Source organism: Manis javanica, chromosome 15, assembly GCF_040802235.1.
Source record: "Manis javanica isolate MJ-LG chromosome 15, MJ_LKY, whole genome shotgun sequence".
In the NCBI taxonomy this organism is placed as follows: domain Eukaryota; kingdom Metazoa; phylum Chordata; class Mammalia; order Pholidota; family Manidae; genus Manis; species Manis javanica.
In genome coordinates, this window is record NC_133170.1 from 31032874 (window position 1) to 31060186 (window position 27313).

At 40.2% G+C, this 27313-nt stretch overlaps 1 protein-coding gene across 17 annotated transcripts in view; it reads left to right on the top strand.

Moving 5' to 3' along the window:
• Positions 1-27313, top strand: part of ERC1 (ELKS/RAB6-interacting/CAST family member 1) — a 724558-nt gene that overhangs the window by 282022 nt on the left and 415223 nt on the right. The window contains exon 13 of one of the 17 annotated variants that reach the window (XM_073222513.1): positions 7427-7943. The exons of the other annotated variants lie outside the window; for them this stretch is intronic. Within the exon in view, the coding sequence (XP_073078614.1) occupies positions 7427-7763 (337 nt within the window). The 3' untranslated portion in view covers positions 7764-7943. Of the gene's footprint in view, positions 1-7426; positions 7944-27313 lie in introns of those variants that run through there. 17 annotated transcript variants of the gene reach the window in all.

Below are 27313 nucleotides of genomic sequence, written 5' to 3' on the forward strand. Positions count from 1 at the left end.
TTCCTAGCTTGCTCAGAATTTAGGCTCAATGTAGTAACCCCTGAATTAAATGTCTGAACTTAATAATGCTAAAACAGTAACTTTTAACCTCATTTTGGTGAGAGAAATCTGTACTTCTGTAGATCAATATCAACACATTGAACTGAGCTTGAACATTCCTATCATTCCAGGAATGAGATTTAATCTGGGGTGTCATTTGCACATACATATGTATAAGAAAGAACTTTTCTGATAGTATTTGGATAAATTAGGGAAAATAGTTACTAGGCTTAAACTTCATGGCTCAAGGATATGGCCTTTTGAGTTCTTGATTTGCTTTTAAAGATTACTAGTATCTGAAATTTTATGTAACAAGAATAGATTTTATTTTTCATGTCTTCTAAAATGTGTTGGGAACTTGTGTTAGTTTATAGGATATTTCCAGTACTTGGTTTGATAGTCTTGGTAGAATTAACTCTGTTTTCTTGAAATTAGAAGATGAATTTTTTTCTTAGTTACTTTTTCTCATCCTTCTCTCTTTGATGAAAAACTTATTTCCCCTTATTCATTTGTGGTAATCTGACCCCTTTTAACTGTTTACCTTTAGGTAGTAATTTCTCTTTCCTTTATTTGTGCTATTCTGGTAGTGTCTACCACCATCTGTCCTGTGACTGCATTACTGAGGGTCTAATGAATATTTGAGTTAAAATATAGAGACAGAGCTCCTTTCTTATTTCACTAATTGTCCACACTTTTCCCTTTTTATCTTCTTACTGCCCATAATACAATGCAGTGAGATAATTTTTTGATCTTCAGTGAAGGGTCCCCACCAGTAAGATGGCAAACTTCCGGCTTCTCTTCAGGGTCCTCAGTTCCCGCCGGCGCCACCTGAAGCCCAATCACCTCTCGCCCCCCTCCCAATCCCAGCACCTAGCCAACAGCCACCAGCCCCGTAGAAGTGACACCTCAATCAATTCATGCCCCCTCCTATATAACCCAGCACCTTTCCCTAATAAAGCGGAACTCTCCGGTGAATTGCTGCTATGTGTCGCTCCTTTCCTTTCATTGGTGCCGAAACCCGGGAGACGGGACACCCCAACTGGGCCCCGTCTTCCCCCGACACCAGCAGCAGCTTGCCCTCATCCTCTTTTTCCGGCGCTGGCTCATCACACTCACCACTCCTCTCTGGCCTTTAGGTAAGTTTTCCCCCCGGAGTGGGCCACTCTTCCCCGAGCTATCGCAGTGCCATTGACCGTGATCATCCGGCAAGGCCCTGACGCTCGGGGATGAAGAGGGAACGCTCCCGCCTCAGGCCTTCACGGCTGCGACGGACCCTCAGGCCCCTCCTCCAAAAGCCATAAATCCCCGCCTCAAGCCTTTACGGCTGCGGCAGACACTCAGGCCCCTCCTCCGACAGTCAAACGCATTCACCATCCCTTCCATCAGTTCTGAAAGTTTTTAAGCAAAATTTCCCTGGGGTGGGCCACTCTTCCCCGAGCTATCGCAGTGCCATTGACCGTGATCGTCCGGCAAGGCCCTGACGCTCGGGGATGAGGAGGGAACTCTCCCCACCTCAGGCCTTCACGGCAGCGGCGGACCCTCAGGCCCCTCCCCAAACAGCCATAAATCCCCGCCTCAAGCCTTTACGGCTGCGGCGGACGCTCAGGCCCCTCCTCTGACAGTCATAAATCCCTGCCTCAGGCCTTCACGGCTGCGGCTGACTCTCAGGCACCCCCCTCCAACAGCCATAAACGAGGTGACTCCTTTGTGGATGAGAACGCTCCCCTTTCCCCCCCCTCCTCCTTCTGTTCCGTCTGCCGAAAATGCCTAGCGCTAGGTACCTCGAGACTCCGGCACTCTGCCTTCTTAGGGAAGTCTGGGTGATGACCCACACTTTCCAAGAAATTCCGACTCGTATACGAGTTTCCGCAGACCACCAAGGATCATCGGGGACGCCCTTTGTCTCCTTGTGGTCTGCTTCCAGTCCGAGGATCTCCGTTCATCTTCCCCTGTTTGTCTCCTTCTCTGTCCTTTAGCCATGGGAGCCTCCTCATCCCTCCCTGAAAGTTCACCTCTTGAATGCCTGCTTAAGCATCTGGCTACCCTCTCCCTGATGCCTGATATAAAACCAAAACTTCTCTGTAAATATTGCTCCCAAGATTGGCCGACATACCCCCTAGACAATAAAAACCAATGGCCTGCAGGGGGAACTCTTGATCCTAACATCACTCGCGATCTTTTTAACTACTGCCAGCGCCTGAAAAAATGGAAGGAGATTCCCTATATCAAAGCTTTCTGCCTCCTCCTCTCCCCGCCCCCTCCCAAGTTCTCCTAGCCTGCAAGCTGCCGCCCCCGCAGAAGCCTCCTGTTCACTCCCTTCCCCTTCTTCTCCTACAACAGCCCTTCTCCCTTCCTCCCCAACCATCTCCTCCCCCATCTCACCTCCTCCACCTTCATTCCCTGCAGATTAAGCCTGAGCCTTTCAGCCCCCCTTTAACTAGGTCCCAGGGGCCTCCTCCGTCTTTGCCCTCATCACCTGTTTCTCCCCTGTTAGGGACTGCCTTTGTCTTCTCACATGTTTGTAGAGAGAATGGGAAAGCACCTCCCCCCATGTCTGAACGCAGCATGGGAAAACACAAGCTAGAGAACAACCGGTGCAGTCCTTAGAAGTTATCTGTCCACAAAAACATATCTTGCCAAGACTCCTCACTCTGAAAATAGGGAGACCTTGAAGATGTGTAGAAACACCGCCCCTGCTTCTAGCTATGCCCTTCCCCCACTTGCCGATGTGGCAGGAATAGAAAACAACACATTCCATAAGCAATTAACTGGAGCCCTGCTGTAGCTCAGTAGAGCATGGGACTCTTAATTCAGAGTCATGAGTTCAAGCCCAACTAGAGCGGCAGAAGTAAGCAGCTGGGCTGCTAGCTGGCGACATGTGGGTCCGATTCTATCTTTCTTTATTTTCTTTGCCCCCCTTCTGCACTTCAGGACCTGCTCGACTAGGCACGGCTAGACCGCGTCACTCCCCCACAGACTGAGCCAGAACCCTTCAGTCCCCCTCAGACTCAGTCCTGAGAGCCTCCCAAAATTATCGCCCCCCTCCGGGAGGTAGCAGGATCCGAAGGCAGCGTGCGCGTTCACATCCCTTTCTCCTTAAGAGATTTAGCCCAACTAGAGAAACGCCTAAGTTCCTTTTCCACTGATCCCATGACATACATTAGGGAGTTTCAATACACCCTCCAGTCTTACAGCCTCACACATCATGACATTTTCATGCTCCTGGCCAATACTCTCCTCCCTGAAGAGCGTAGACGAGTTTAGGACTTCGCCCAAATGCAGGCTACTGAAACCCACAGGACTGACCCCACCTATCCCCCTGGCCCCACTGCTGTCCCTGAACAAGACCCACACTGAAATTATAACACCACCATGAGTCTCCGCTCTCGAGATATTTTTGCCTCCTGCTTAATAGCAGGTCTGAAAAAGGCAGCTTGTAAAGTAGTCAATTTTCAAAAGCTCCAAGACATAATTCAAAAGAGAGACGAAATCCCCTCTGAGGTCTTAGACAGACTCACTCAAGCCCTATTACAGTATACCAGCCTGGACCCAGAAACACCTGAAGGAAGACATGTCCTTATGACATACTTCCTAGCTCAAGGCTACCCCGGCATTAAAGCTAAACTCAAAAAGTTAGAACAGGGCCCCGCTACCCCACAGACTGAGATCCTAACAGTGGCCTTTAAAGTCTTCCATAAGCAGGAGGAGGAGAAAGAATGCCGTAAACAAAAGGCTGATCAGGCCAATTTCCAGATGTTGGCCCAGCTGATAAAACCACAACCTGGGCGCCCCTCTACAAACAAGCCCCCCCAAGAGCTTGTTTCAAGTGCAGAAAAGAGGGACATTGGTCAAGGGCGTGCCCCTCCCCCAGATCTCCTACCACCCCATGCCCCAGATGCCACAAAAAGGGCCACTGGGGGTCTGATTGCCCAACCACCCGAAGGGGAGGCTGGACGAACAACCCCCATCCTAAGCCCGCCGTAGTGGGGCTGGCAGAAGAAGATTGATGGGGCCCGGGGGCTTCTCGGCCAACCATTTCCATCACCAAACAGGAGCCCAGGGTTACTTTAACAGTAGACGGTCACCCCATCTCCTTCCTCCTAGATACAGGAGCCACCTTCTCAGTCTTGTGAGAATACCGGGGCCCTACCACGCCAGCCATTACTCCTATAGTCAGAGTAGGAGGTAAACAGATTTTCCCATTAAACCCCCCACCCACCCTTTTATGCACAATCTAAGACAATCCCATACCTTTCTCCCACTCCTTCCTGGTTATGCCCCAGTGTCCCATCCCTTTACTAGGACGAGACATCCTTTCCCTCCTCCACGTTTCCATAACTATATCCACTGCCACAGCCCCCAGTACTCCCTTTCTGATGGCCCTCATAGCCGACGACCCCCCTCTACCCAATGAAAGCTCCAGTTCTGCCCTCATACACCCTGTAAATCCCAAAGTTTGGGATATTACAAGCCCCTCCGTGGCCCTATGTCCCCCTGCCTCTATCAAATTATGTGACCCCTCTCAGTATATCTGTCAGGCCCAATACCCCCTAACCACTTCAGCCCTCATAGGCCTCCAACCCATCATTCAAGCAGACCCACTCACTCCCCATTTAATACCCCCATATTAGCTGTTAAAAAAACCAACGGATCTTGCCGCCTTGTCCAAGACCTTCGCCTCATCAACATAGCCATTGTCCCTATCCATCCCTTAGTTCCAAATCCATACAGCCTCAGCATCCCACTTCTCAGTCCTAGATCTCAAAGACCCATTTTTCTATCCCTCTAGACCCCTGCTCCCAAGATTTTTTCATCTTCACCTGGACGGACCCATACACAAGATATTCTAAACAACTCACTTGGTCAGTTTTGCCACAAAGCTTCCAAGATAGTCCCCATATTTTTAGACAGGTCCTAGCTCAGGACCTCAAACAGTTTCATCATGATCACTCCAAGTCCACCTTATAATACATAGACAATCTTCTACTCTGCAGTCTCTCGTGGGAACAGTCTCAACTTGACACTGCCTCCCTACTTAAACTTCTAGCTTCCAGAAGTTACCGAGTATCCCCCGTCAAAGCTCAAATCTCTTCCCCTCCTATCACTTACCTCAGATTCCTTCTATCTCAACAAAGAAAGTCCATTACCTTAGACAGAAAATGGCTCCTCTCTGACCTGCCCATTCCCAAAACCAAGACAAAAATCCTTTCCTTTCTAGGCCCTTTCTAAGCCTAGCTAGATATTTTAGAACATAGATCCCTAACTTCTCCCTGCACCCTGTTGGCAAGACCCCTATACAACCTCAGCAAGAGTCCCCCTAAAAAACCATTATCCTCCTCACCCCTACACTCCTTCATTAAGCTCCGTCAAGCCCTTGTAGAAGCCCCAGCTCTCCATCTTCCTGATTTGTCGAAGCCCTTCTCATTATACATTCATGAGAGGTCCAGTCAAGCTTTAAGAGTCCTAGGCCAATATTATGGCTCATCCTTTGCCCCAGTAGCTTATATCTCCAAGCAATTAGACCCCACAGTTCAGGGATGGGCCCCCTGCCTACAAGCATTAGCCGCTAGACAGCTCTTGCAGAAAGAAGCTCATATACTGACATTCAGAGCGCCCCTTGCCATTCTGTCCCCACATCACCTAAAAGATCTCTTAACCTACAAAAGTTTACAGACTCTCCCTCCCTCCAGACTCCTGACCTTACTGTCCTCTTTCCTCCAAAATCCTGTTCACCCCCTTTGCCATCCATACCCGAATCATGACTTTTTCCTCCTTTACTGCTCTCTTGCTTTTTCCCTCATTCCTATTGTCTTCCCCACCACCCCAGCCTCCTTTGTATGGCGATTCAAAGTCAGACAGACTTACACACAGCATCAAACAAAAGTTACTGCCCTCATTGCCACACCAGACTGCCCTCTGAAAAGCTGCTCTGAGCCTTTATACCTCCACTTTCCTCCCTCCACTGAAGTGTTCACTAGCAGCTACCCTTATTCTCCCTACCTCTGCTTCCTCTATGACCAAAAACAAGCCTATTGCAGGCGATGGCCAGATACCTACAGGAGATGTCCCTACTAGTCTTGCACCATTCACTACATGAGTAACTTCCAGTACTCACAGTATTACTCCTCCAACCGTTTCATGAAATATCCCAATGGCTCATTCTCCTTATCAATCCCAGATCCCTGGGACTCTCGATGGGCTGCCAGAGTCACAGCCTCAGTTTACTACGGGGGGTCCTTGACCCCCCCACAGTACCCTTCATATCTCTCGAAAGTATGTTCCCTCTCATTCCCAGATCTCTCAAGTTGCATCAGATAGCAGACATTCCGAAAAAGTCATTATCCAAACTCTTGACGGTGCCTCTTCATCTTCTTATCCCCACCCCTCTTCCCATTTCTCCTACTCTTCATTACAGCTCATTCAGGACACCACCATCTTTCTCAACCATACCCTTAACACAGCCAATTGTTTCTTGTGCGCATCACTACAGCGCCCACTGCTGGCCGCCGTGCCCCTTAATATTTCCAACTACTCCTTCCATGCAGAAAGACAACCCCTCTGCTCCCTGGCAGACATACCCCTATGTGAACCAGAATACGCAGATAATCTCACCATCCACCACTGTGTAGGCCCAACTCCACCCCCTTCCAGCGCACTTCACTGCCTCTCTATCTACACTCCTACCTCCGGCTCTAAGACTTTTATGCAACCGGGACACTTCTTTTAGTGTAATGGCAGTCTTTTCAACTCACTGCCTCTCAACTCCGATACACCCTGCATTCTCGTCACCCTAATCCCACAGTTAACACTTTACAGCATGGCAGAATTCCTTGAGCTCCAACCTCCCTTGCCCTCGCGCACAAAAAGGGCTGCTTTCCTTCCCATCATGGTCAGTAGCTCTTTGATCACCTTAGCCATTGGGGCAGGGTTTTCGGGAGAAGCCTTGGGTCACTCTCTATAGGCAGTTAGAGATCTCAACGCCAAACTTGAGGGAGCCCTGACATCCACTGCCGATTCTCTAACCTCTCTCCAAAGACAGGTCACTTCGCTAGCTAAAGTCACCCTTCAAAACCGGCGGGCCCTAGATCTGCTTACAGCCGAGAAGGGCGGCACCTGCGTCTTCCTCTGGGAAGAGTGCTGCTATTACATCAATGAATCCGGCATTGTAGAAACTGACATTACCAAACTCACCGACCTTGCCTCCAGTCTCCACTCTGCTTCCAATTCCAACCCATTCTCGTCAATACTAACAAACCCCCTCCTCACCTGGCTCTGGCCCATTGCAGGCCCCATAATAATCATTCTTCTCACCTGTCTCTTCTTACCCTGCATAATAAAGTTCATCAAATCCCAAGTCAGAAAAATCTCTAATCAAGCTTTCAACCAGCTTTTACTCAGGAACTACCAGCTTCTGGCCACAGAAGATCCCTCACCCTCACGTGACCTCCTCACCACACGCTGAGATGGACCCCTCTCTCCACTGGAAACTGTTCCTGGAATCAATAGCCGCAGACGCCTGGCTCCTGACACCCATATCCTCTTGGCCAACCTATGGTTACAGGGAACCTTCATTGATTTCCAACCTGAAGAAGTCCACATCTACTCGTCCTTACTGTGGGGAGTCCTATCAACCCTTTCCTCCCAATCCTCAAGCCCTCACTCCCTTCTCCGCCCCTGTTCAGCAGGAAGCAGCCAGAGAGAAAGCAACGTCCACAAACCCATAGAGGAGAAAGGGGGGAATGAAGGGTCCCCACCAGTAAGATGGCAAACTTCCGGCTTCTCTTCGGGGTCCTCAGTTCCCGCCGGCGCCACCTGAAGCCCAATCACCTCTCGCCCCCCTCCCAATCCCAGCACCTAGCCAACAGCCACCAGCCCCGTAGAAGTGACACCTCAATCAATTCATGCCCCCTCCTATATAACCCAGCACCTTTCCCTAATAAAGCGGAACTCTCCGGTGAATTGCTGCTATGTGTCGCTCCTTTCCTTTCATTCAGGTTAAACAAAAGTATAGATAACCGTTTCCCTCTTTTGTCACAATGAAATACCAATTCTAAGTTTTATTTTTACATTTTAACATCTTTGAAACATATAAATAATGTCATGGCATAATTTAATTGGCGTAACTTTTTTCTTTCTTAGTGATTCATAAAGTAATGGTGTGTCTTCTATCCTTCGTGAATTGATACTGAAGATGCATGCAAAGAGAGCGAATAAGATTGTTTCAGTGAATGTAGGAATGGAAGACAGTGTTCCCAAATTAACTTCGTTTTCTCATGTATTCCATTTTAAATGAGTGTGTGACCAAATGAATTACTGAATTAATAATTATCTAATTGTCATAATTAGATATTTGACTGTTACCTACATCCTGAAAGATTATTTACTTAGGTTAACCTAAAATTGTTTTTTGGACTTTTTCATTGGGACAATGGGTTTTATGTTTGTAATTATTTTATACTGGTATCACAGTATATTCAGTCATCTTTGACACAGTATAATCTGAAAATATAAACCTATGTATTTAGTCTTTATGTTTGTAAATATTTTTCTGTAAAGAAGTCCTGAATTGGTATTCAGTTTAATGTCTTCAGAGATCTTCCATGTGGTAATTAATATTAAGCTGTATATAGCTTTGGCATAGATTAGTATACAATTCATGAGAATGGTTCTTGAGAGAATTTCCTTACTCTCCATTTATGGTTATATATTTTTGACCCATGAAGCACAGTGTCAGAGAAGATGGTCTTAATGGGGTTGGAACAGGAGAGAATAACTGCTGCTGTGGTGGTTGTGTGTTCTTGATTGAGGGAGATGGGGCTGTGTTTAAAAAGGGAAAAGGAAAGAAATATGCAAAGAATATTCTAATTGAAGATGACTATTCTTTATCTGATCCTGCTTGCTTCAGCTTGCTTTCTGGGGAAGTTGCTTGTTTCTTTCTTCTACCTCCTTGATGAAATTTCACTGATTTCATTTAAAAGAAGAATAAATTATAGTTTTACATAGTCAATTCTGTTAAGTCATCTTCCCAAAGTTTCTTGTTGGCACAGCACCTTATAATTTATTAGTACAGTCTCGTTGGAATTTACGCTGAGTGGTTACCTTAAGTTTTTACTTAAAAGCAAACATTAGAATTATATACAGTTAATCTATGTGCAGACTTTTTTCTCCTAAATTTGTTTTCCAAGAGGTACAGTTTGATGCCAAAGTGAAATATGACTCAAGAACAATAAAACAGATAAAAGATCCTTACAGTTGCTCACTGTTGATAGGAATAAGCTTAATTTTTTTTCATGGATTTCCAGTTATAGGAGATTTCAGTGTTGTTGTTGATCTAAAATTATTCTAATTTACTGCATCATAAACAACAAAAACATCTTTGGAAACAATCATTTTAGAGATTGGCATGTTTTTGCCTTTGAACTTGTCTGCATTCTTCAACTGTTTTATATATTCCAAAGATCCATGGATTTTTATAGATTCCATTTAGAATTCTATAAGCATCACAGTACGTATAAAATATGCCCAAGGAGATACCAGCAGGCCTACATTCTTACCCTAGATTTGCCCACTGTGTGATTGTGAGGAAGTCATTTTGATTCTGCTTTTCATCTCTGTATATTATATACTGGGGCAATAAATCTTGTCATCCTTATCTTTTATCATTGTTATAATGAGTTTTTTAAAACTCTGGTTTTAAATACTGAAACATTAAAAAACATTAAATTATCAGTTGAAATGGTGCTTGCATTTAAGAAATAAACCTCTAGTTTCAGATTCTTTAAGTAAAATTTAGATCCTGAAGACAATCCGGGTGGCACTGGTCATTAGAAGTCTTAAGTATTTGGAGGATAATACTAATTTCAGTGAAATTGATTGATTTTTAAAAAGGGAAACCTGTCTGTTACTTCAAAAAGCAGTAGTGAACCACAGGAGCTTCTTGCTATGTAGGAATATTAAGCATGGCTACTTTGCATCTCTTACTGCTGAGCAGTATTGGAAATAAATTGATGTTTACAGAGCTGTATATTCTTGTTCATTATTGCTTTCAGATTGTACCATTTGAGGTGGATTTTGATAGATTTGGAATGAGAAATATTGGTTGTAACTGGGAAAAAAATTATTTTTCTCACATTTGAGAAAAATATTTTCAAATTCTTCCAAATAAGTAAGAGTTCTGTATTCTACAGAATAAGTGAAACTGCCCATGTTTTCTGCTTTTGTTCATGGATAACTTGGTTCCAAGAAATGGAGTGGGGTAGGTAAAGGAGTAGTCAATTATAAGTTGGGTGTGTCTAACTAAGCGAAGTTGTATCATCACAATTAGCTACAGGGGAGCAGTTAACCTCTTTTCCTTTGTGTTTAATAAATTGATTTTTTCCCTGCCCAAGGAAATGGTAAATTTTGGACATAATTTTTTCCTTTAGAAACTTAAATTTAGTAACAATGGTATAATCTAATATAAAAAAATACTCTTGTTTGAGAGTTGAAAACCTCAAATTACTAATTGTTAATGCCTTTGCTTAATCTATGTGACGACTCCTCTTTTCTAATCCTGTGCTTTATGTTTTATCTGTGTCTATGAATAATATTATTTCTGAATATTGTCCTTATTAATTCTTTCTAACTTTCTCTTTCACATTTTTCTCCTGGATTTGCTGTTGCCTTCAGTCTCACCTCAAGGTCAGTATGCTATAGTAAGACAAAGATAAGAGCGTTTATACTAATGTTATCTTGAACTCTAATAAGGAGCTGAAATGATAGCAGTTATTCCAGGAAAGAGATGTCTAGAAATCTAGGTATGACCGCATAAAATGTCAGGAGTTCAGGTTTACCAGGAGAGTGGATTCAAAGTTAGTGCTTCAAAAGATAGTGAGAGCAGTCAGAAAGCAATACTCAGACCAACCAGGTGCTGACTGAGAGAGATGAACGTGAAAGTAGGCACTAGGGGAATGAGAAAAAAAAGTAGTGTTCTGGGTATTATATTCTATTAGCAGGTAAAGTGCAACATGAATGATAGAGTTGCCATAGTTTGTGGATTTATATAAGATGAATTATTTCACATACAAAAACCTATGCTCCATTTCCATTTTGATTCTGCTTTGTGATTCTGCTGAATGGTAGAACTAGTGATAACAAAAAAAAATACCACTACCACTGTTTGTATGTGCCAGAGGTGCTTTTGTAGAAGCTTAACGTATTTTATTTCAGTTGACTTTCCCAGCACATGTGTAGAGAGATTTCTTATTTTTACATTTTAGGTGAATAACACAAGTGCAGAGCCCATTATGTAACTTGTCCCTCTTCATTACTAAGTAAATTAGTAAAAGAAGTTAGAAAACAATGTGAAACCTGCATTTTAGAAGTTAGTTATTTTGTATATGAGCCACAGCAATATAAATCAAGGTGTGAGAATTTCTGATAGAGTTCAGAAAATGATGTTAACACCACATGCTTTTTTATCTGGCACCTATTTTCTGATAATGTTGATATATATATTTACTGTTTATAAAAGTACCATCTCTTTGATTCTCATAGCTACATATGGGTTACCCAGGACTGATTATTATTCTGATGAAGGACTAAGTTTAGGGAGCATAATTTCTCTAGGATCAACCAACTAGTCAGTGACAGTACTTAGATTTGAATGCAGAGCTCATTTCGACCTCATGGCTGTTTTCATTATTTGTACTGTTGCGTAGGAATGGAGCAGCTATGGAGCCCTCAGATTGCTTGAGTTTTCTTAGGTAGATTGCTCATCTGTAAAATTGAGATAATTATCAAAAGCTTTGTTGCAAACACTCAATGATTTAATATAAGTAACACTTAGAAGAGTATCTGGAAGTCAAAATACGGAGCTACTGTGAATACTCCTTTTTGTCTTTTTCATGGAAATCTATCTGATGTCATACATTTCATGTACTTTAAAACACTGTACTGTTCTCACAGATTCATACTAGTATTAATAGAGAGTGCCACGTAGAATCCCAAAGTAAAGTTGTGTATGTGTAGAAAATAAGAGAAGAAGACATATTTCTTCTGATACGACATTTTAAGTTTCCATTTATCTTTTCAGGTGCTAAAATTTCTATTATAGATAGAAAGATGATGTTGAGGTTTCTTGGAAAAAGGTGTTCTCTTTCCTGTTTCTGCTCTCTGATATTTCTCAATGATTAAGGACTTAAGTGATATTTCTGGAAAAGTCCCCTTACCTTTGACTCATTTAAAAGTTTGCATGGGATATGTTAAAATCATCCTTTAATAGTTGCTTATATTACTGTATGTCACGCAGGGGCTCTTCAGTGATATTTTACTCTGTCCATTCCCTTCTTTTGTAGCATTTGATCTCTCCTACTTTACCTAGTAAATAGAGGTTGAGGGTATCAATGGTCTTGAAAATTACGTCTTCACTCATCTTTACCTTCCTTTTATTTCAGTGGAACAAAAGTGCCAGTTCTTCTGCAAGGCTGAGTCCTCCCATTCTCTTTTTTTTTAAATTTTTTATTAATGTATGATTGATATGCACTCTTATGAAGGTTTCACATGAAAAAACAATGTGGTTCCTACATTTACCCATATTATCAAGTCCCCACCCATGCCCCAATGCAGCCACTGTCCATCAATGCAGCAAGTTGCCAGAGATTCACTATGTCCCTTCTCTGTGATACACTGTTCTCCCTGTGATCCCCCACATCATGTGTCCTAAGTATAATACCCCACAATCCCTTTCTCCCTCTCTCCCCACCCACCCTCCCACACCCCTCCCCTTTGGTAAACACTAGTTCATTCTTGGAGTCTCTGCATCTGCTACCATTTTGTTCCTTCAGTTTTGCTTCATTGTTATACTTCACAAATGAGGGAAATCATTTGGCATTTTCTTTCTCTGCCTGGATTATTTCACTGATCATAATGTCCACCAGCTCCATCCATGTTGTTACAAATGGTAGGATTTGTTTCTTTCTTATGGCTGAATTGTATTCCATTGTATATATGTACCACATCTTCTTTATCCATTCATCTACTGATGGACACTTAGGTTGCTTCCATATCTTGGCTATTGTAAAAAGTGCTGTGATAAACATAGGGGTGCATATGTATTTTTGAATCTGAGAAGTTGTATTCTTTGGGTATATTCCAAGGAGTGGGATTCCCAGGTCAAATGGTATTTCTATTTTTAGTTTTTTGAGGCATCTCCATATTGCTTTCTACAATGGTTGAACTAGCTTACATTCCCACCAGCAGTGTAGGAGGGTTCCCCTTTCTCTGCATCCTCGCCAGCATTTATTGTTCTTAGTCTTCTCGATACTGGCTGTCCTTACTGGTGTGAGGTGATATCTCATTGTGGTTTTAATTTGCATTTTCCTGATGATTAGTGATGTGAAGCATCTTTTGATGTGTCTGTTGGCCATCTGAATTTCTTCTTTGGAGAACTGTCTCTTCATATCCTCTGCCTATTTGTTAATCAGGATACTTGCTTTTTGGGTGTTGAGGTGTGTAAGTTCTTTATATATTTTGGATGTTAACCCCTTGTCAGATATATCATTTACAAATATATTCTCCCATACTGTAGGATGCCTTTTTGTTTTGTTGATAATGTCCCTTGCTGTACAGAAACTTTTTAGTTTGATGTAGTCCCATGAGTTCATTTTTGCTTTTGATTCCCTTTCTTGAGGAGATTGGTTCAGGAAGAAGTTGCTCATGCTTATATTCAGGAGATGTTTGCCTATTTTGTCTTCAAGGAGTTTTATGGTTTCATGACCTACACTCAAGTCTGTAATCCATTTTGACTTTACTTTTGTGTATGGGGTTAAACAATAATCCAGTTTCATTCCCTTGCATGTAGCTGTCCAGTTTTGCAAAACACCAGCTGTTGAAGATGCTGTCATTTCCCCATTGTATGTCCATGGCTCCTTTATCATATATTAATGGACCATATATGGTTGGGTTAATATCAAGCTCTCTAGTCTGTTCCATTGGTCTATGGGTCTGTTCTTGTGCCAGTACCAAATCGTCTTGATTACTGTGGCTTTGTAGTAGAGCTTGAAGCTGGGGAGTGTAATTCCCCCAGCTTTATTCTTCCTTCTCAGAATTCCTTTTGCTATTCGAGGTCTTTTGGGATTCCATATGAATTTTAGGACAATTTTCTCTAGTTCATTGAATGCTTTTGGTATTTTGATAGGAATTGCATTGAATCTATAGATTGCTTTAGGCAGGATGGCCATTTTGACAATATTAATTCTTCCTATCCTTGAGCACAGGATGTGTTTCCATTTATTGGTATCTTCTTTAATTTCTCTCATCAGTGTCTTGTAGTTTTCAGAGTATAGGTCTTTCACTTCCTTGGGTAGGTTTATTCCTAGGTATTTTATTCTTTTTGATGCAGCTGTGAATGGAATTGGTTTCCTTATTTCTCCATCAGCTAGTTCATCATTAGTGTATAGGAATGCCACAGATTTCTGTGTATTAATTTTGTATCCTGCAACTTTGCTGAATTCAGATATTAGATCTAGTAGTTTTGGAGTGGATTCTTTAGGGTTTTTTTATGTACAATATCACGTCATCTGCAAACAGGGACAGGTTGACTTCTTCCTTGCCAATCTGGATGCCTTTTATTTCTTTGTGTTGTTTGTTTGCTGTGGCTAGGACCTCCAGTACTATGTTGAATAGAAGTGGGGAGAGTGGGCATCCTGTCTTGTTCCCGATCTTAAAGGAAAAGATTTCAGCTTTTCACTGTTAAGAATAATGTTGGCTCTGGGTTTATCATATATGGCCTTTATTATGTTGAGGTACTTGCCCTCTATACCCACTTTGTTGAGAGTTTTTATCATGAACAGATGTTGAATTTTGTCAAATGCTTTTTCAGCATCTTTGGAGATGAATATGTGGTTTTTGTGCTACTTTTTGTTGATGTGGTGAATGATGTTTATGGATTTTCAAATGTTGTACCATCCTTGCATCCCTGGCATAAATCCTGCTTGATCATGATGGATGATCTTTTTGATGTATTTTTGAATTTGGTGTACTAATATTTTGTTGAATATTTTTGCATCTATGTTCATCAGGGATATTGGTCTGTGATTTTCCTTTTTTGTGGTGTCTTTGCCTGGTTTTGGTATTAGAGTGATGCTAGCCTCATAGAATGAGTTTGGAAGTATTCCCTCCTCTTCTATTTTTTGGAAAACTTTAAGGAGAATGGGTACTAGGTCTTCACTAAATGTTTGATAAAATTCAGCAGTGAAGCCATCTGGTACAGGGGTTTTGTTCTTAGGTAGGTTTTTGATTACCAGTTCAATTTCTCTGCTGGTAATCAGTCTATTCAGATTTTCTGTTTCTTCCTTCGTCAGCCTTGGAAGGTTGTATTTTTCTAGAAAGTTGTCCATTTCTTCTAGGTTATCCAGTTTGTTAGCATATAATTTTTCATAGTATTCTCTAATAATTCTTTGCATTTCTGTGGTGTCCGTAGTGATTTTTCCTTTCTCATATCTGATTCTGTTTATGTGTGTAGACTCTTTTTTTTCTTGATAAGTCTGGCTAGGGGTTTATCTATTTTGTTTATTTTCTCGAAGAACCAGCTCTTGCTTTCATTGATTCTTTCTATTGTTTTATTCTTCTCGATTTTATTTATTTCTGTTCTAATCTTTATTATGTCCCTCTTTCTACTGCCTTTGGCCCTCATTTGTTCTTCTTTTTCTAGTTTCATTAATTGTGAGTTTAGACTGCTTATATGGGATTGTTCTTCTTTCCTGAGGTAGGCCCGTATTGCAGTATACTTTCCTCTTAGCACAGCCTTGGCTGCGTCCCACAGATTTTGCAGTGTTGAATTGTTGTTGTCATTTGTCTCTATATATTGCCTGATCTCTGTTTTTATTAGGTCATTGATCCATAGGTTATTTAGGAGCATGTTGTGAAGCCTCCATGTGTTTGTGGGATTTTTCATTTTTTGTGTGTAATTTCTAGTTTCATACCTTTGTGGTCTAAGAAACTGGTTTGTACAATTTCAGTCTTTTTGAATTTACTGAGGTTCTTTTTGTGGCCTAGTATATGATCAGTTCTTGAAAATGTTCCCTGTGCACTTGAGAAGAATATATATTCCGTTGCTTTTAGGTGTAGAGTTCTGTAGATGTCTGTTAGGTCCATCTGTTCTGTTGTGTTGTTCAGTGCCTCTGTCTCCTTACTTATCTTCTGTCTGGTTGAGTGTGAGGGGAGTGATGAAGTCTCCTTGAATGAATGCATTGCATTCTATTTCCCCTTTAATTCTGTTAGTATTTGTTTTACCTATGTGGGTGCTCCTGTGTTGGTAGCATAGATATTTATAATGTTTATATCTTCTCGTTGGATTGACCCCTTTATCATTATGTCATGTCCTTCTTTGTCTCTTGTTACTTTCTGTGTTTTGAAGTCTATTTTGTCTGATACAAGTACTGCGACTCCTGCTTTTTTCTCTCTGTTAGTTGCATGAAATATGTTTTTGCATCCCTTCACTTTTAGTCTGTGTATGTCTTTGGGTTTAAAGTGAGTCTCTTTTAGGCAGCATATAGATGGTTCTTGTGTTTTTATCCATTCAGTGACTGTATGTCTTTTGATTTGTGCATTCAGTCCATTTTCATTTAGGGTGATTATCAATACGTATGTACTTATTGCCATTACATTCTTCAGATTCGTGGTTACCAAAGATTCAAGGTTAATTTCCTTACTATCTAAGAGTCTAACTTAACTCACTTAATATGCTGTTACAAACAGACTTTAAAAGTTCTTTTCTTTTTCTCCTTCTTTTTCTTCCTCTTCCATTCTTTATATATTAGGTATCATATTCTGTATTTTTTGTCTATGTGTTGATTGACTTTGGGGATAGTTAGTTTAATTTTGCATTTGCTTAGTAATTAGCTGTTCTACTTTCTTTACTGTGGTTGTATTGCCTCTGGTGACAGCTATTAAACCTTAGGAACACTTCCACCTACAGCAGTCCCTCCGAAATAGACTGTAGAGATGGTTTGTGGGAGGTAAATTCTCTCAGCTTTTGCTTATCTGGGAATTGTTTAATCCCTCCTTCAAATTTAAATGATAATCTTGCTGGATAAAGTAATCTTGGTTCCAGGCCCTTCTGCTTCATCCCATTAAATACATCATGCCACTCCCTTCACTCCCTTCTGACCTGTAAGGTTTCTGCAGAGAAGTCTGATGTTAGCCTGATGGGCTCTCCTTTGTATGTGATCTTATTTCTCTCTTTGGCTGCTTTTAACTGTCTGTCCTTATCCTTGATGTTTTCCATTTTAATTTCTGTGTTTCTTGTTGTTGTCTTCCTTGGGGCTCTTGTGTTGGGAGATCTGTTTATCTCCATGTCCTAAGAGACTGTCTCCTTCCCCAGATTGGGGTAGTTTTTAGCAACTACCTCCTCAGAGACACTTTCTTTCCCTTCTCTCTTCTTCTTCTGGTATCCCTATAATGCAAACATTGTTCTGTTTGAATTGGTCACACAGTTCTCTCAATATTCTTTCATTCTTAGAGTTCCTTTTTTCTCTCTCTGCCTCAGCTTCTTTGTATTCCTCTTCTCTAGTTTCTCTTTCATTTATTGTCTCCTCCACCATATCCAACCTGCTTTTAATACCCTCCATTGTGCTCTTCAACGATTGGATCTCCGACCTGAATTCATTCCTGTGTTCTTGGATATCTTTTCATACCTCCATTAGAATGTTGATGATTTTTATTTTGACCTCCCTTTCAGGAAGAGTCACAAGGTCCATGTCATTTAAATCTTTAACCGGAGTCATATTAATTTTATTCTGGACCAGGTTTCTTTGGCGTTTCATGTTTGTATTTGGTGCCCTCTAGTGTCCAGAAGCTGTGGTCTCTGGAGCTGCTCAGCCCTGAGGCAATGGCGGGGGTCGCAGGGGAGCGGTACTAGTGCCTGGGGGTAGGAAAGAGCTTTTCCCTGCCTCCTGGCTGCTGTGCCTGTCTTCACTGCCTGAACTAGTGGGCTGAGCAAACAGGTATAAGTTTTTGTCCCAGAGCAGCCGGATATGGATCCCTGCTTTCCACAGGTGGCTGGAATCCCAGTCTCCCCAGGAACTCTGCCTGTATTAACTTTCCAACCCTGTAATCACAAGAGTATGGTGAAAGCACCATGAAATGTAGGTTAGTGCTCCCAGAGCAGATCTCCAGAGCTAGGTATTCAGCAGTCCCAGGCCTTCCACTCCCTCCCTGCTCCGTTTCTCTTCCTCCCGCTGGTGAGCTGAGGTTGGGGAGGGTCTCAGGTCCCGCGGAGCCACAGCTCTGGTATGTTACCCCGTTTGCTAAGGTCTGCTCTTTTCTCCAGGTGTGTGCAGTCTGATGCCGTCCTCTTTCCTGTTGCTCTCTCAGGGTTAGTTGCACCAACTATATTTTCTAATTGTGTACGGTTTTAATAGGAAGCCTCTGTCTCTCCTCTCACGCCGCCATCTTTAATCCCATCTCCCTCCTGTTCTCTTCATTCCTTCTCTCTTATCAGTTTCTAAAACATGGCTCCATAATTAATCCTCATTTTCATGTTTCTATTTTCTTCCTTTTCACTGATTCTCCCAAGCATAAATATATCCTAGTTTCCCTCATCCTTAAAAAGGAATGTAAATAACCCTTTATGTGTCTTTTCCTTGGCCTCAACTCACTAGAGTATCTTACTTTTACCTTTTACTTCTTTGTTCACTTGCACAATTTTTGAAAGAATCATTTATATTCACTGCCTACATTTCATACTTTCTGTTTCTTTTCCAAACTGATGGAATTTGGGTTCTCTTACCACTATGCTAAAATTGCTTCAATGATGTGCTAATTGCCAAATGGAGTGACCTTGTTTGTGGGGCCTACTGACCTTTGAGTATCTCACTCTGGGAACTCTTTTGCAGCTGATGTGACATTGTTTTCTGCTAGCTGTCTGACTGCCTCATGCATTTTCAGTCTAGTTTTCTTCTTTTACATGTTTCTTAATTCTTGGTCTTTCTCGTGTTATTTAAAAAAAGCCTCCATTTCATCTACATTTTTGGTCTCCTTTTACCATCTGTTTCTCCAGGAGGAGGGGGTTCCCTGCTTCAGGCAAGTTCACTATGAATTTGGTGAGACCGAATTACCACGAGGGAATGTTGTGGGTTGAAGGGTGTTCATACCAAGCTTTATTCTCATGGCAGTCACTTGGCTGCTACAGTTGGCAAGCCTGTTTCTGTTTCTGGCCACAGCTCCAGCCTCTGCCCAGGTGCTGCCTCTGTTTGTGGCTCTGTCTCCTTTCTTCCCTCTCTGGACTCCCTTTTCTCTTCCTAGCACTGTGGCTCCTCGGCTCCCCTCAGCCCTCTCCTGCTCTTAGCACCAGGTGGAGCTCTGGGTGGGTCTCTGTGGTGACTGGCAGACATGGACCAATTATGTCCAGGCACTTGTTTGTTCCCTCTCCACCCCTCTCCCCAGGCTGATACTTCTGTGACTGACAGTTTGCTGCCAGCAGAGCTCTATCACCTGTATATATACAGTGAGCAATACTAAGATCAGGTGAGAATCCTGGCCATAAAATTTCCATTTTTTCTGTACCGCCAAAGACTCAGTTTTATTTATTTTGTTCTGTTTAAATTTTTATGTAACATTTATTTCAAATAAACTACATTCATTACAGAATAAATCTTACCATATTTGCAATAAAACAACAAGTGCAAATACTACATGTTTAAAGTGATTTTCCCATTTTCTAGTTTAAACATTTCTCCTCATATTATAGTAAAACAGTATGGGTACCACATAAGTTATCCAATTATGGCAAAAATGTGAACACAATCTTTAGTAGAAGGATATCATGAAGGCTTTTGCCTTGTGTTTGGAGAACTCTCATCTCTATTTTCAGTTTCAAGTGAGAGCTTTTTACTGGGAAGTTTTATTGCATTGTCCCATATTTTGTCGTTTACGTGATAAGTTTTTATCTAAGGACCTAAAAACCCTACAAAAACTCCAGAAGAATTTGTCCGTGGAAGTCATTAGTGTATATATGTAAAATTCTCTTGAGTTACAAGTTGTGTTAATTATAATATTGTTAGGTAATTCACTTTAGTTTTTAATTATTCCAGCAGTAAACATGATTAAATTATGCTTATTTTTAAATAAGTTTATTTTTCAAGGACTACAAAATAAGACAGGTATTGTGATTTCTGTAACAAAGATCACTTTGGTTATAGTATATAAAAAAGCATCCCTTCATTCTGCATCAGAATTGAGTTCAGTATTTTTGTTTCTGTATGGAAACATTTTACTATTTTAATTTTGGTTTTCTCCAGTCCTACTGAATAGGTCATCAAGAGAATATAGTTTATTGATGGTTTAAGATTGGATTAGATCTTTGGGTGACTTCATTACATGACCTTGGGCAAGATCCTTAACCCTTCAGTGTTTGTTTTAACTACCTTTTTTTATGTTACGAGTGATACTTAATGACAGTGTTCATAATGTCTCCACTAAGCATTTCCATTTTGGATGGACTTACTTGTTTTCTTTCTTTCTCCCTTTTCGTCTCTTGTCCTCTTCTGTCCCATTCTATTCAGTACAGAGTAGCAGTTTTCTTTAGAGTGATGGTGACTAAAGATTCACATTCTCTCTCCTTAAACATATATATCTCTTTAGCTCCTGTTCAGTGACATTATCTCCAGAGAATGAATACAAAGAAATAATTCTGTAAACAGATGAAAATATATGATTAAATCCAGAATTCATTCCTTACATTTTTTTATGTAGTGGGACCTTTGGCAAAAGGCAGGACATTCAGGAGGTCAGGCCTGTAAATATTATCTCATTCACTCTCCTTAAGTCTAAACAAATTAGATAAGGGGCAGATATCTAAAATGTAAAATGAAAAACTCAGTATTATTACTCGGGTTTTATTGAGCAGTGACTGTTGTAGACTTGTCCTCAAAACAAGTGTTTGGAATCTGTGGGATGTGTCCTACCAACTGCATTGTCTTTATATTGTGATGTAATAATCAATACATTATGTCTTGCTCAAATATATTTCTGTTGTTATAGTCCCTTTCATAGTTCATCTCTGATGAAAGAGTTCCACCTGAATTTCTAAAATCTAAGCTGGTTAAATGGCCATTTCTCTGATTACATATTCCAGAAATACTTTTTCATTATTGACTGACACTAGTCACTAAAACTTTGTAAGATGTCTTTCACAAAAAGAGGTTTAATTGTATTTTGAAAGCTTAGTTATTTTCTTATTTTTTAGCCAAAGTGTTAAGGACTTTCTAGGCCCAAGAGCATTTCTGACCCTGTGGGATGGTCTATTTACAAGATTTACAAGGAGTTTGACTTACAGACAAAGTTAATCTAGGAGAATGATCTGTTGTAACTGCATGTTTGCTTCCGCTTGTCATTCTTTTGGCATTCTAAAACAACTTTATTGTCAAGAGTGTATTTTCTTACTTCTTTTCCTTTCAAGCAATAGTAATACCTAGTGTTTTTTAGTAGGTCATGCAAGCTCTGTGTGGCCACACCCTCTAACTAACTTCTTAAATAGAGTGTTACAAAGTACAGAGCCCAGAATTAAGCCTTTGCTTATATAGTCAGTTAACTATGACAAAGGAAGCAAGAATATACAATGGGAAAAAGACAGTTTCTTCAATAAATGGTGTGAAAACTGGCAGCTACATGCAAAAGAACAAAACTGACATAATAGATTCTAAATGGATTAAAGACATAAATATGAAACCTGAAACCATAACACTTTAAAACGTAGGCAGCAACTCTTGAACACTGCTATTAGCATTTTTTATTGAATATGTCTTCCTGGGCAAGGGAAACAAAAGCAAAAATAAGTGGGACTGTATCAAACTAAAACACTTTTGCACATCAAAGGAAAACAATAAAAATGAAAAGGCAACCTACTGAATTGGAGAATATATTTGCAAATTATATATCTGATAAGGGGCAAATATCTAAAATATAAAATGAAGAACTCATATAACTCAACTCCAAAAAAACCCCAAATAATCTGATTAAGAAATGGGCAGAGGAACTGAATAGACGTTTTTCCACAGAAGATACAGAAATAAGGCCAACAGATACATGAGAAGATGCTCAAGATCACTAATAATCAGGGAAATGCAAATCAAAACCACAATATAACCTCACATGAGTCAGAATGTCTCGTGTCAAAACGACAAGAAATAACAAGTGTTGGTGAAGATCTGGAGAAAAGGCAACCCTTGTGCACTGCTGGTGGGAATGTAAATTGCAGTTACTGTGGAAAATGGTATAGAATTTCCTCAAAAAATTAAATATAGAAACACCACATGACTTGTTAATTCCACTTGGGTATTTACCCAAAGAAAACAAAATCACTAATTAAAAAAAGATATATGCACTCTATGTTCATCATAGCATTTGTTGCTCTGGGAGAAGGGGAGCCTCCCTAGGGCAAGTTCACTGTGAATTTGCAGAGACTGAATAAAGGCATGGGCAAGAAATTGGGGGTGTAAATGAGGTTTATTCTGACAGCAGTAGGTCTCAGTCTCTTGTCTACTCTGGCTTCCCATTACCAGCCTCCATTCTCTTCTAGTTCTCCTGCCAGGCTTCTGTTCTTCGGTCTCCAAGCTCTCTGCTCCCACACTTGGACTGCTCACTACCCACTCACACAGCTCTTTGCCTGCTCTCCCGGCATCCGTCTTCCCCACGCCTAGCACTGGGAGGAACTCTGTGGGCAGGTGTTGGTGACTGGTGGATGCCAGACCAATTATGTCCAGGAACACATGGAAAGGAGAGCATGAGTGTTTCCACCCCTCCCCTGGGCCAGTACTCTGGTGACTGACCAGTGGCTCTCTCAGTCGGTAACCATCCTGCAGCACTCATAAGCATGCAGAGCAGGCTCTTATATCAACACAGCACTGTTAAGTCCAGGTGGGGATCCTGGTCAGAAATTTCCATTTTCTCCATAGCATTGTTTACAACAGCCAAGATAATGGAAGCAGCCTAAGTGTGCATCAATAGATGAATAATATTCAGCCGTAAAAAAGAATGAAACCTTGCCATTTGTGACGGCATGGGTGGACCTGAGGATATGATGCTAAATGAAATAAGAAAGAATCAGAAAGTCAAATACCATATGATCTGACTTATATGTGGGTCTGAAATAATAAAACAAATGAACTAACTATAAAAGAAACAGACTTGTAAATACAGAGGATAATCTGATGGTTGCCATAGGGGAAGGGATAGGGAAAAGGGAGAAATAGGTGAAGGTGTTCAAGAGGTACAAACTTCCAATCATAAAATAAATAAGCCAGGCAGATGAAATGTAGTGTATAGTAAATATAGTCAGTAATATTGTAATAGCCTTGTTTTGGTAACAGATGGTAAGTGCACTTATTGTGGTGAGCATTTTATAATGTATTTAATTGTTAAATCACTGTTACAATCAGAAATTAATATTGTATATCAACTATATTTCAATGAAAAAAATACAGTGTTACCATTTTGAATGATTCATTGGTAGAAAAAAAATGTGTGAACATGAACTTGTTCTGATCTACCTAACTGATGAAAAGTGTCGAGTTTTCTGCTTGTACATTGAGAAGTATTTTTCTAGGTAGCAGTTGTGGATAATGACTAGGCATTCTGTAGATGCGCTAAAGGTGGCAAATTCAGTAGAGCAGGGGAGAAGACTGATTTTTGCACTTGGTCAAAATTTGAGTTTCTGTAGGGTTGCCAGATTTAGCAAATGAACATATGAATTTCATTTAACTGGCCCAGTTAACTTTGAATTTCAGATAACAAGGAATAATTTTTTTGGCATTCATGTGTCTTATAAATACTGGGACATACCTACACTAAAATATTGTTTTTATCTGAAATATCAGTTTGATGGGATATTCACTGTTTTGTCTGACAAGCCTGTTCTGCCCTTCCCCCATTTCATTCTTAACCTCACTTCACTATGAAATAGATATTTTCCTATTTTACAAGTCAGAAAATTGAGATTCAGAGGAGCTAGGGGACTTACCTCAGGGTCAAAGCTACTAAACAGCCGAATCTAGGTCTAGGGTCCAGCACCAGTTTCTCTGATTTAATGTCTGCCACATACTTTACTTTCCTGTTTCTTGTTCTGTTTGTGAGGTCCAGAAGCAATGTATAGATTATAACAAATGTTTTTAGCTCCTTGAGGTAGGGGCAGGGGGCTAAATTGTGTTATTATTCTTAGGAGAAAATTGCTAATCTTTCATCATTTATTTCTAGCCTATTTTTGGAGGTGTTCTGTCAGTATTGACTGCATTATTTGAATGATGACCTGATTTATACAACATTTTAAGTCTTGTTCAAGGAAAGCTCCACAGAACATTTTAGGTATTAGTCAGTGTGATTTATTTGTAAGGTACTTTAGAACAGTGCTTCTCAAACTTTAATGTCTTGCAAATTGGAGGGAGTTTGTTAAAACGCAGTTCTGATTTGGTGTGTTTGGATAGGACCTAGACTTTTGCATTTCTCAAAGCTCTCCTGTGGTACTGATGCTGTTTATCTGGGAGCATTGTTTGAGTGGCATAGCTTTTGAATGTTGGCTATGAATGAACATTTTTCAAATTGATTTTCCCTCCTTTATTTAAAAAAATTCAGAAACATTTACCATTATCCCTGTTGACTTCCCTATACCAGCTCATATTTGAAGTTCTTAGAAAAATCTATTTTCCACTGGTTTCAGGGTAACAAGACCACTTTTGCCTCTCTGTTAAAGGCCTTTTGAGGTGTCATCTTGGCATAGGTACAACAGGCAAGTTAAAATTTCAGAATATTAGAGCAGAAGCACTATTTCATTGCACCTGTACCTTGTCACTGATGTGTATAAAAACATGTTGAGCAGTATTATAAAGTGACAAGAAATTGAGAGTGGAGCAAAGGGAGAGGAGTGAGTCACAAACTTCAAAACAGCTGGCTGCTTGGGTACGGGTTAAACTTTCACAGAAACTTTCCTTCCACCCTCCAGTTTCTGTTATCATAAATATGTGACTTCATGATCTCAGAATGGCCAAATCTTAACTGGTCTTAACTGGCAGCCAGCAAGTCTATAAGGTGATTGGGTTTATTTGCATACACACTGATACTCCTCTCTCTTTAAAAAAAGCTAAGCTGAAATATTATTTATCCATTGGCATTTTGTTCATGAAGATGTATAATTTTACTGGCTAATAATTTTATAAATTATAAGAGCTATTATAGTATTATACCTAACATAGTGCCAGACTTATATTTGAACATATAGTACAGAATATTCAGTAACACACACACATACACACACACTTCTCTCCACTACTTATAAAGTGAGAAAAGAAGCAAATTCCATTATTCTCTGGAAGTTAATGTATGGGAAATTTAGATATTTAAAATTAGGTATTAACATACAAGGTGAATATATGTGTATGAAGGGAGAGAATGAATGTTACTAGCCTCTTGTAATGTGCCAAAATCCTATGCTATGTATTTTCCATACATTATTTATTGCACATACCAATTTTTTGAGATACGGGCATTATTCCCATATCACAAATTAAAGCGATAAAATAAAAAAGAACCCCAAACCCTGAAGCTTAAAGAAGCTAATAATCACATAGGTAATAAATGATAGCAAGTATTTACTCTAGAGCTCACTAATCTTGAAACCCTTTGCTTTTAACCTCTTAGTCATTATACTCCTACCAGGGGTCCTCACATCCATGGGGCTCCATGAACATGTTTTAAGGTTTACAGACTTACTATGCAGATGTTATAATTTTGTATTTTAATTTTAGTGACCATCAAAGACAATTTATATATGTATTTTGGATCATCTGGGTGAATATCTTATAACTAAATAGGATATGTACTTGCATCATCCATTTCTGTGGCTATCATCTTGTCCTCAAGTGTTACTGTCGCAGTTATTATGGGCCAAAGAGTAGACAATGTGATGGACCTAATAATGTTGCTTTTATTTCAGGCAAAGTTCAAATAATGTTATGGTGCACTGTATGAACCAAACTTACTTATAGCAATTTGACACAGAAAAGCTATGGGACAGTTTGATCTTACCATAACTCAAAAGAATTTGGATCATAGTACTAAGTGTGTACTGTAAGCAGTGATTTAACTGCATATTAAATTAATATTAGTAATTTGAATTTCGTTGTGTACTTCAGTTTTCCTTCTGTTTTATTTGTAAACTCTAGATTTAGTATCTGTATTTTTAAGTGTTGTAAGTTATGAGCAGGGGATGTAGAGAATATTTTCCTTTGCAATTATTGTATACTGTAGTTCAGATGCAAGACCCTTCAGTCACAAGGATGAAGCAGTTCTGTATAAGGGGAGTTACGAAAAAGTGCTGCCAAGATGCTGCCTTTTGAGTTTCATCTTGAGGAATGAGTCCCAAGTGTGCTAGCTGAGACAGGGCAAGGAATGGGGAAAGGATACTAAGGCACCTGCTAAGGCAAAACTCCAACTAAATAAAACGGAAACACCCCAAAACAGAAACCTTACTGCATGAGGGAGTGATAGAAATATAGATGTTGTTGTTAAGGGCCTTTGGTGCCTATTAAGAGAATTTGGATTTTATTATATAGCCAGTATGAATCCAACAAAAACAAAAAGCAGGGGAATGCAAACTAAACTTCTATAATTCAATTGTGTGCATATTGAATTTTTATAGATTAAATCATGTTTTATATAAAATTAGAGTCCTCTGAACTAGGGACCCCTTGGAAGTAGAATATAATGTTTTTATAATGAAAATAAGTTGCCCTGTAAAATTTCAGATTTTTAAGTTAGAATTTTGATTTTTTTTCTCCTTTTCTTTTTCTAGGCCCAACCTTTATGAATGAAATCACAAACCTTAAACTTAATTCTTTCCTTCCATTTCAGTGGAGTGCTTTAGTGATTAATAGTCTCCTGCCCAATTGATTTAATGATTTTCATTGTATTTTAACCAAAATTTATGTAGAAAAGCACTTAGGAAGTTTTCTGATCACTAGCATTTTTTTGCTCCACAGGAAAAATGTTAACCGTTATTGTCTTAAAATGTCCTTATAGTGTATCTGGTTTTTATTTTTTATTAATGCTTTTGTTAATATCTTGATTCCCACAGTGGCTACCTCCAGCTGTTACCTCTACATGTGCATCTTACAGTGAAATTTCCAAGTCAAATTCATTTTTAAAGTGAGCCCTGAAAAATCTCCAGGTGGAAAAATATGTATGGCGTACCCTTTTTGCATACACAATTTAATATACTGTTATGTGGTATGCTCAAACTGTAGTG